The sequence below is a fragment of the Lithobates pipiens genome, unplaced genomic scaffold, assembly GCF_037356315.1.
Source record: "Lithobates pipiens isolate NorthernLeopardFrog02 unplaced genomic scaffold, aLitPip1_a1.2 Scaffold_19, whole genome shotgun sequence".
Lineage (NCBI taxonomy): Eukaryota > Metazoa > Chordata > Amphibia > Anura > Ranidae > Lithobates > Lithobates pipiens.
This window is the reverse complement of record NW_027507764.1, coordinates 169,911,250-169,921,580: the sequence shown is the minus strand read 5'-3', so window position 1 is coordinate 169,921,580 and position 10,331 is coordinate 169,911,250. Positions and strand designations below refer to the sequence as shown.

Sequence of the window (10,331 nt, the reverse complement as noted above, 5' to 3'; positions counted from 1 at the left end):
CTCTTATAATTTACTATAGGGTTCTACATCTATGCTTGCACCCTTGTAATGTATTATGTGTAATGCCACTATGCCCCTCTTCAATGGTCAACCCTGTTTCATCCCTTCCCTACCCTTGCTCCCCATTTCACACAGGATTCCCATTCTATGAACATAGGTATTAAGTATTTCTATTACCATTTTACTTACTCTATTGTGTTATGTCTGATAATGCCATATTGTGATTTTATACTATGGAGACCACTTATGCACTTTTTTTTACTATACACCATGCCATGCAATTGTATATTTAAAATGCTTCTTTACAATTAAAACTTTTTTTTTTTTTTTTTTAATAAATCAAAAAAACAAGAATTTTCAAATGGTTACCGAATGATTTAATAGTGTGATGGTAAATCTCATGTGCAGATTACTGCATTGTGGAATGGTACAGTACTAGGATTTTATAAAATATGCATCAATGCTAAAATCATTACATACATTAGAAGATAAAGGTTTAAAAGATGTACACTTAAAATAGGAATTCCCACTTAAATGTTTCTTTGTCGTATAAAGAGTGCGCTCAATGTTATAAGCGTGGTTCACAAGAAAATACAAAACTAAAAAAAATATGAAATAATTTTGCCTTGTAGTAATAAAAGTTGATAACACTAAACTGATATAATAAACTGATATAGTTGCACTGTGTAACAGTGTCCAGCTGGTACCTCAGAACTCAGGAGGGCCAACCTTACAATGAATGGAGCATGTAGATAATGGCATTTTGTTGGAGAAACCAGAAATACAGACTAATAGATTAGTAATATTCATTCCATTTCAGAGAAAGTACAATTGAAGCCATGATCTCTAGGAGAATAAAATTCGGCACTGAACCAGGTTGTCAGCACAGGCCTCTTCCCTTAATAAAAGTTTCAGTGTCCCATAGGAATAATACTTACAGCATTTGCTGGACTCACAATCAGATTTAAACCATGCCTAAAAATTTGCCTACAAGATTCTGTCTTACAGATAAAAAAAGGGGGCATTTAAATACTTTAGTGTCTGTAACCTTACTAGTCTGCAACCAGACTCAAAGAAAATGATATTACACATTCATGCCTTTGTGCGTTAGTGGAGCATTTTCTCCAGGATTCTGCAGCAAAAAACAAGAAAAAAAAAGAAGAAAAAAAAAAAAGACTGGTCATGTTGAAGAATTGTCCCCAAGTTACATATGCTCTGGGTGACTCTGTAAACAAGAAATTACTTCTTCCACAGGTGTTTTCTCATAGCAAATTCGATAAACAGCAGCGAAAAGTGGAAATCTGTGGGATAAAGAAACAATGTTTAAAAAATATATACTGCAACAGGAACCATTTTATTAAAACCCTACTTAAAGTGGTTGTAAACCCTTACAAACCACTTTGACCTACAGGTAAGCCTAGATTAAGGCTTACCTGTAGGTCCAAGAAATATCTCCCAAACCTATACGGTTTAGGAGATATTTGCCCGAAGATCAGGTGCACTGAGCGTGGCATCCTCGATAACGAAGATGCCGCGCAATGCCGCTCGTCTCGGCTCCCGTGCGCATGCGCGGGAGTGACGTCATCGCAGCTTTGCCGAATGACAGTGGCGGAGCTGCGAGACCCACCGAGAAGATGGATGCGGCGGACTACAGGGGACAGCGGTGACTTCGCTGGCCCCTGTGTCAGGTAAGTTGCAGGGAATGAAAGAGGAAGTAAACTCATCAGGGTTTACTTCCTCTTTAAGTCTCACTTGTTTTTTGTGTGTGTATAAATACATCACAGAAAATGCAGCTGTTTAATTTTAATACAAGGATGCCCCATGAACTAGACCACTTAAAATGTGCCATGTAATGAGGTTTCCATACGGCAAGGAAACACAATAACCATATACTATTACTACTGAGAAATACAGTGCCTTTGCGAAAGTATTCGGCCCCCTTGAACTTTTCAACCTTTTGCCACATTTCAGGCTTCAAACATAAAGATATAAAAATTTTATTTTTTGTGAAGAATCACCAACAAGTGGGACACAATTGTGAAGTGGAACGAAATCTATTGGATTTTTGAAACTTTCTTAACTAATAAAAAAATGAAAAGTGGGGCGTACAAAATTATTCGGCCCCCTTGCGTTAATACTTTGTAGAGCCACCTTTTGCTGCGATTACAGCTGCAAGTCGCTTGGGGTATGTCTCTATCAGTTTTGCACATCGAGAGACTGAAATTCTTGCCCATTCTTCCTTGCAAAACAGCTCGAGCTCAGTGAGGTTGGATGGAGAGCGTTTGTGAACAGCAGTTTTCAGCTCTTTCCACAGATTCTCGATTGGATTCAGGTCTGGACTTTGACTTGGCCATTCTAACACCTGGATACGTTTATTTGTGAACCATTCCTTTGTAGATTTTGCTGTATGTTTGGGATCATTGTCTTGTTGGAAGATAAATCGCCATCCCAGTTTCAGGTCTTTTGCAGACTCCAACAGGTTTTCATCCAGAACAGTCCTGTATTTGGCTGCATCCATCTTCCCCTCAATTTTAACCATCTTCCCTGTCCCTGCTGAAGAAAAGCAGGCCCAAACCATGATGCTGCCACCACCATGTTTGACAGTGGGGATGGTGTGTTGAGGGTGATGAGCTGTGTTTCTTTTACGCCAAACATATCATTTTGCATTGTGGGCAAAAAGTTCGATTTTGGTTTCATCTGACCAGAGCACCTTCTTCCACATGTTTGGTGCGTCTTCCAGGTGGCTTGTGGCAAACTTTAGACGAGACTTTTTATGGATATCTTTGAGAAATGGCTTTCTTCTTGCCACTCTTCCATAAAGGCCAGATTTGTGCAGTGTACGACTGATTGTTGTCCTATGGACAGACTCTCCCACCTCAGCTGTAGTTCTCTGAAGTTCATCCAGAGTGATCATGGGCCTCTTGGCTGCATCTCTGATCAGTCTTCTCCTTGTCTGAGCTGAAAGTTTAGAGGGACGGCCAGGTCTTGGTAGATTTGCAGTGGGCTGATACTCCTTCCATTTCAAAATGATCGCTTGCACAGTGCTCCTTGGGATGTTTAAAGCTTGGGAAATCTTTTTGTATCCAAATCCGGCTTTAAACTTCTACACAACAGTATTACGGACCTGCCTGGTGTGTTCCTTGGTCTTCATGATGCTCTCTGCGCTTTCAACAGAACCCTGAGACTATCACAGAGCAGATGCATTTATACAGAGACTTGATTACACACAAAACTGATAGACATACCCCAAGCGACTTGCAGCTGTAATCGCAGCAAAAGGTGGCTCTACAAAGTATTAACGCAAGGGGGCCGAATAATTTTGCACGCCCCACTTTTCATTTTTTTATTAGTTAAGAAAGTTTCAAAAATCCAATAGATTTCATTCCACTTCACAATTGTGTCCCATTTGTTGGTGATTCTTCACAAAAAATAAAATTTTTATCTCTTTATGTTTGAAGCCTGAAATGTGGCAAAAGGTTGAAAAGTTCAAGGGGGCCGAATATTTTCGCAAGTCTAAAAGTTACATATACGGCACTCTCTCAAATACAAATGTGCTTTTATTACCTCGCATGCCTTCCCATTTCTTATGGTCCTCTCATAGCTTTGCAAGTACAATGCAACAACGGTTATGTATCATGTAATGGATTTCTATGGATTTTGTGTGGGATCAAGATATGGATCATTTAAAATTGGATTTTTTTTTCCTTTTGTATAAAAAGCACTTTTAGCATGTGCAGTTTACATTAGTTACTGTGACTTTGTAGTTAGGCAGTCTACTGGCGTATAATGGCTTTGGACGGAGTTGGAAGGCAGTTTCCACTGACCTGCAGTGCACAAGTTTCTTTAAATCCTATTGTCATGAAGGGTTTTCACTGCAAGTGTATAATTCACAGGGAGCAAAAAAAAAACACCAGTACATTTAAATGCTGAAAAAATCTCCACTGTACAGGCTTTTTAGGATATGCAGCTAGGCACTGCGAGATTAAACATGAGAAACCGCAACATATATTGGGAATATGCAACACCATACTTAGAATGAGCCAGAGCAGTCTCAGCAGTAGTGTATTTAGGTTTTCTGCTGCCCCAGGCCCGACTAAACTTGTGTATCCCCCCCAATTTAAATATGACACACCCCTTCCTGTCAAGGCAACACTCCTTGCTGTTTAAGACCTGCCCTGAAATTTTCGAGTGGGGACACTAGTTCTGAGGGTCTGGAGGGCCAATAGATTTCCTTAATTTGCATAGATTTCCTCACTTCCTGTGTGGCTACAGGGCAGGAAGTGAAGGGAAATCTCTGCAATGGGAAAGGGATGGTAAAATAAATAAACTGACAGGGGCTATAACCCTCCCTTACTCCCTCCCTTACTCTTACTCAAAAAAATAACTTGTTGCCTATAGTTCTACTTTAAGCACAAATTTCTGATAATTTTACGGAGAGGACTAAGATATAACCATCCCAATAGTGCAGTAGAATACAGCACAGTGAGGAAGGTTTGTGGTCCAGGATGATCGTACAGTCAAAATTAGAACCCCTGCCCCCCCCAACAGTTGCGGAATGCCGGCGGCTTGACTAATTTGCCTCTCAGCCCAGTCCACCGCATAAGACTGGCGCAAGCCGGCGGGGACCCTATCCGTGCTGCCCCCTGCAAAGTGCTGCTCTAGGCCTGGGCCTTGTCGGCCTAGGCCAGGATACAGAATTGGGTCTCAGCTCTTGGTTTGGAAGCGTTTCTATATTAAAACCTCATTATTTGATACATTCCAGGCATGTCCTACATGATTGTTTCTTTATTCTGCCCAGTGGCTGCTGTAGCTTTGAATGATCTTTGATAAATTCCAGACATGCTGGTGAATGGTTTTGTTTGGCATACAAGGTTTCCTGGATTTACCCATCATGGTTTTTAAATATCTGTAGCTGGGAGAACCATTTAACTTTCCACTGGTAGTGCTTCTAAAGTAATGACCATGCTGCAATTTGTGATCCAGGCTTGGTCCGATTAGACAGAAGATGCATGTCGAAGCCAAGTTTAGACTAACTGTACAATGCCCTCAGTGGAGGTTTCTTTGTAAAAACATTGTTTTTCCACTAAGCTTAAACACACAAAAAAATAAAAAACACAAAGGGGTACAGTGCAACCAGCTTTTTTTTGTTACATTTTTACATTAGTGGGAGCAGAGGTTACATTTTTTTGCAGATATGACAAATCTCAGCTATTCTACCATACACTGCACCTGTCTTTCTTCTGTTCCATTAAGAGTTTTTTTTTTTGGGGGGTGGGAGAGGAAGGTCCGAACTGCCATGTAAACAAGCCCTTTGGCAAGTCAAAGTCATCATTTCTTGCGACAGGCTTTTATGAGAATGAAAGCAACATTTTATCTGCAACAATCCCTGCTCGCCAGCCATGTGCCATTTTTATACGCTATTCAAAAATGCATTCTTTGATCAGTAAGCACAAAAGAAACATCACGCAGCCCTCTGTATACCATCTCTATTTGCTGAAAATTCCACTAATAAAAAGATAAAAAAAAAAAAACACAACTACTCACTTATCTACCATGCCCTTCTGCTGCAGGATGCGGTAGACTTCTGCTGAGGTCTGAGGACCCTGAAGTTTCTGTCCATTAAGCATCTCCTGCTCAAGCTGTTCAATACTCTGCAACAAAGAAACACACTTAGAGTATTACATTTGAGGTGATCACCAGAACGTTTGAGAATTACAAAATGGTTTAAAAACCAATATAAAAGATGGCCAGGATAGAACAAAAATTGAAGATATTTATTCGTACACAAGTTGTAGTAATATAACCAAAAAGCTATCCCTTTCTCTACCAATTTCTCAGCTGGAAGGCTCTGATACCCCACGGCCAAACAGAAATGTGTCATCACAGGAAGATAATGCAGTGACAGTAAACAGTAAAATTGAATCTTCCCAGTAACAAGAAGACATGCAGAGGTATGCAAACTGTTAGTAAACTTGCAGCTTGCTGTGCACAATCAAAGAATGCAGGGGGATTCTGACAGACTCATGTCAACACTTTACAGGCCTTACTAACATCAGCAGATTCAGCTTCTGGTGAAATAAAGCAACAATATATATTACAATATTGGGTACAAAGTGTATTTCATAATAAATGTGGGTCCGATTTTAAATGTCTTTAAATCTAAAGCCCTCCCCCATTTTGGATAGAGAAGGAAATGGTTAAAACCCATGCCATTGTCCTCATTGGAGGATTTTCCCCTCTATTCTGGCGACAACTCAAAATGTTGGATCTGCCCTCGCCTTTAGTCTCAGTGACAATGAACATAAGAACAAAGTGAATTTCCCTAGTGGGGCAATAAAAACCTCTTTTCAGTCCATTCAAAATATAAAGCATGCATGCCAAACTTGACTGGGCCACATGTGGCCCTCTCGCTTCTTCTCTATAGTGGTTTAGGATTAAAAAAATAATAAAAATAAATAAAAAAAAATTATATATATATATATATATATATATATATATATATATATATATATATATATATATATATATATATATATATATATATATATATATATATATATATATATATGTTAATGAGTTGAAAGCAGAAAAAAAATGCAGTTTGTTGTGTATAGGGCTGCGAAGTCACGGACTGGTCAGGGTACCCATACTGACTTGTGTCTACAGCCAAAAGCACCTACAATGGGCATGCGAGCATCAGAACTGGTCCATAAAACAATGCAAGAAGGTGGCATGATCTGATGAATCACATTTTCTTTTAAATTATGTGGATGGCTGGGTGCATGTGCGTTGCTTACCTGGGGAGGAGATGGCACCAGGATGCACTATGGGAAGAAGGCAAACTGGTGGAGGTAGTGTGATGCTTGGAGCACTGTGCTGCTGGGAAACCTTGGCTCCTGCCATTCATGTGAATGTTACTTTGATGCATACCACCTACTTAAACATTGTTGGTGACCAAATACACCCCTTTGTGTAAATGGTATTCCTAGATGGCAGTGGCCTTTCAGCAGGATAATACACTCTCACAATGCAAAAATGGTTCAAAAATTAAGAAACACGTTTGAGACTTTGACTAGGTCTCCAATTTCTGCACATCTCAATCCAATCAAGTATCTATGGGATGTGTTGGAAAAAATAAGTTCGATCCATGGGAGGGTCCCATCTCACAACTTACAGGACTTAAAAAGCCCTGGTGTCCAACCTGTTACTTATGGTCCATATGTGGCACTTTTTGTGCAGCCCTCATGCCTCCTGCAGACACTAATCTGTTTCCCTTTTATCCTGTTATAGCAGTGATTTCTGTCAGACAATGACGGTCTCCTGAAGCATGTCCCCAATCTCCAGTACCCTCTGCAGTCCCTGACAATCTCCTATACCCTGTCCGCAGTCTCTGATCAGTTCCTTTAATGTTTCCACGGTGTCTTTCCATCTCTTGTATCATGCCCACAGACTATTCTGTTATGCGTCTGCAGTTTGACATTTGAACATTCATTGAATTTTATGTGTGGCCCTTTGGGGATGTTGAGCGCTGCACTTGAAGCCCCCCCCCCACATCAAAGTTGGCCAACAATGACTTAAAGGATCTCCTACTGACAGCTTGGTGCCAGCTACCACTGCATACATTTGGCAGAGTCATAGAGGCGTATATGCCTCGACTGGTCAGGGCTGTTTTGGCACCAAACCGGGGACCTACTCATCCCTGCCCTCCAGGTGTTTTCCAGTTAAAAAATTAAACTTTCTTACATAATGTTGCAGATATGGTTTGTGGCTTTTTTTTTACTGGGATTAAGTGCCAAAAACACCATAATCTTTCTGGAAGCACGTGTGGCTCTAAGACGGAATTCAGCCGCCTTGAAGATAGTCACCTCTCCCACGGCTTTGTTCAAGTTTGAAATGCCTGCTTAAAAGTAAGCCCTTGAGCGCTCTATGCAAATGGTCAGCAGGCAGCTACACTTACCTGTTCTTACACTTTGTAAGTTGCTGGAGTTTCCTGGAAACACCAACACCTGCAGTAGTCCATTATCCAGATTCAAAAACTTCAGCTAGGAGGTTGACACTTTGTGCTGCCCTCTGCTGTGCCTCATAATTGGCCAATGACTATACTTTGTGGCTTCACTGACCAATCATGAGGTACGGAATGGGGAGGTTCAGAGGGTTAACTTTCTAATTGAGGTCAGAGAGCACTTTAAGTGCAAGTGGTCCACAACTTTAAATGCATAGTTAAGATAGAGCTCAGTTCATAGAAATACCTTGCCAGATTTCACAAATGCCTCAGCAACTTTTCTGTTGCGTCCTCCATAACAAGTAGTGATGAGATCAGCCACGCCGCAGCTCTCAAGGAATGTGGCAGTTGACACAGGGCCTTTACAGAAGATTTTGGCAAACGCAATCATTTCCATTAGCCCCAAACGGATCACTGCAGCTTTGGTGTTGTCTCCACACTGCAGGCCATCGCAAAATCCAGCACCGACTGCCACAATATTCTGCAGGAAAACACAAACATGGTAAAGACTGAGAACGTAATATGCCACATCTTATCGATATGCAATGCATTTGTCAACTGTAAGGATTTATACAAAAATAAAATATTCATTACTATGAATAGAAGCTTACATACAGTTGGCCAACACACCCCTTAACCACTTGCTTACTGGGCACTTAAACCCCCCTCAGTCCCAGACCAATTTTCAGCTTTCAGTGCTCTCACATTTTGAATGACAATTACTCAGTCATGCAACACTGTAACCAAATGATTTTTTTGTCCTTTTCTTCATACCAATAGAGCTTTCTTTTGGTGGTATTTGATCACCTCTCGGTTTTTTATTTTCTGTACTATAAATGAAAAAAGACCGAAAATTTTGAAAAAAAAAGAATTTTTCTTCGTTTCTGTGACAAAATTTAGCAAAATTAGCAATTTTTCTTCATAAATTTTGGCCACAATTTATACTACTACACATATTTGGTAAAAATAACCCAAATTTTTGCATATTATATGATCTGTGTGAAATTTATAGAGTCTACAAGCTATGGTGCAAATCATAAAGATTTGCAAAAAAAGATCACATCTGATGTATTAAGGCCTATCTCCATTCTTGTGACCCTAACAAGCCAGGAAAGTACAAATGCCCCCCAAATGACCCCTTTTTGGAAAGTAGACATTCCAATGTATTTAGTAAGAGGCATGGTTAGTTATTTTAAGTTGTCATTTTTTCCCATAATTCTTTGCAAAATTACGATTTTTTTTTTCCACAAAATTTTCATTGTAATAGCTTATTTCTCCCACACGGAATGTGCATACCACAAATAACACCCCAAAATACATTCTGCTACTCCTCCTGAGTATAACGATACCACATGTGTGAGACTTTTACACAGCCTGACCACATACAGAGGCCTAATTTTGAAGTAGCACCTTCAGGCATTCTAGGAGCATAAATTACACATTTCATTTCTCAACCACCTATTACAGTTTTGAAGGCCCTGGAACACCAGGGCAATGGAAACGTCCAGAAAATGACCCCATTTTGGAAAGCTAACACCCCAACGTATAATCTATGAGGCATAATGAGTCTTTTCAATGGTTCATTTTTTTCCAGAAGTTTTCGGAAAATGTGGAAAAAAATGAAAACGCATTTTTTTTTTTTTTTTACACAAAGTTGTCCGTTTATAAGATATTTCCAACGCATAGCATTTACATAGCAAAAATAACACCCCAAAATACGTTCTACTACTCCTCCTGAGTATAACGATACCAAATGTGTGAGACTTTTACACAGCCTGACCACATACAGAGGCGCAACATGCAAGAAACACCGTCGGCGTTCCAGGGACACATAGCCTGCACATACCAAGAATTACACCCCCAAATACATTATGCTGAGCAAAGGGTAAAGAAAAGATTACCTGTGGTTTTAGAAGCGCAGTTGTCCACAGGAGGATATCACTGGTCCAGGCAGCAGGCAGGGACTTGGTCAGCAACAGCGAACACAGTTTTTCAGGCAGCAGGCAGGGATACTGTCCATATTACAGTCCAGGGTTAGTGCAGAGATGTCAGCAGTGCCAAAAATATTGGTCCTGGTAGTAGGCAGGTCCTTGTGGTGTGGTCAGTGCGGCATGATGGCAGTAAGTCCTACAGGCAGCAGACAAAAGTAGAGCCTCGTTCAGGACAGAATGGGGATAGGGGTAGAGGCTTCTCCCTCCCAAATCTCTTTGAAGCCTCCGAGTCTCCAGACCCTAATCTAGGAATAAGAAAACAAAGAAAATTGTTTTCTTCTTCCAGAAAAACTATACTGGAGCCCCTCACATATGTGAGACCCCATGTTGAATCCCAC

At 40.4% G+C, this 10,331-nt stretch overlaps 1 protein-coding gene across 1 annotated transcript in view; it reads right to left on the bottom strand.

Moving 5' to 3' along the window:
* Positions 1–354: 354 nt before the first annotated feature.
* Positions 355–10,331, bottom strand: part of GPD1L (glycerol-3-phosphate dehydrogenase 1 like) — a 78,954-nt gene continuing 68,977 nt past the window's right edge. The window contains exons 6-8 of the mRNA XM_077491462.1: positions 8,250–8,483; positions 5,545–5,651; positions 355–1,301 (exon numbers count right to left, since the gene is read on the bottom strand). Coding sequence (XP_077347588.1) covers positions 1,205–1,301; positions 5,545–5,651; positions 8,250–8,483 — 438 coding nt within the window. The 3' untranslated portion in view covers positions 355–1,204. The remainder of the gene's footprint in view (positions 1,302–5,544; positions 5,652–8,249; positions 8,484–10,331) is intronic.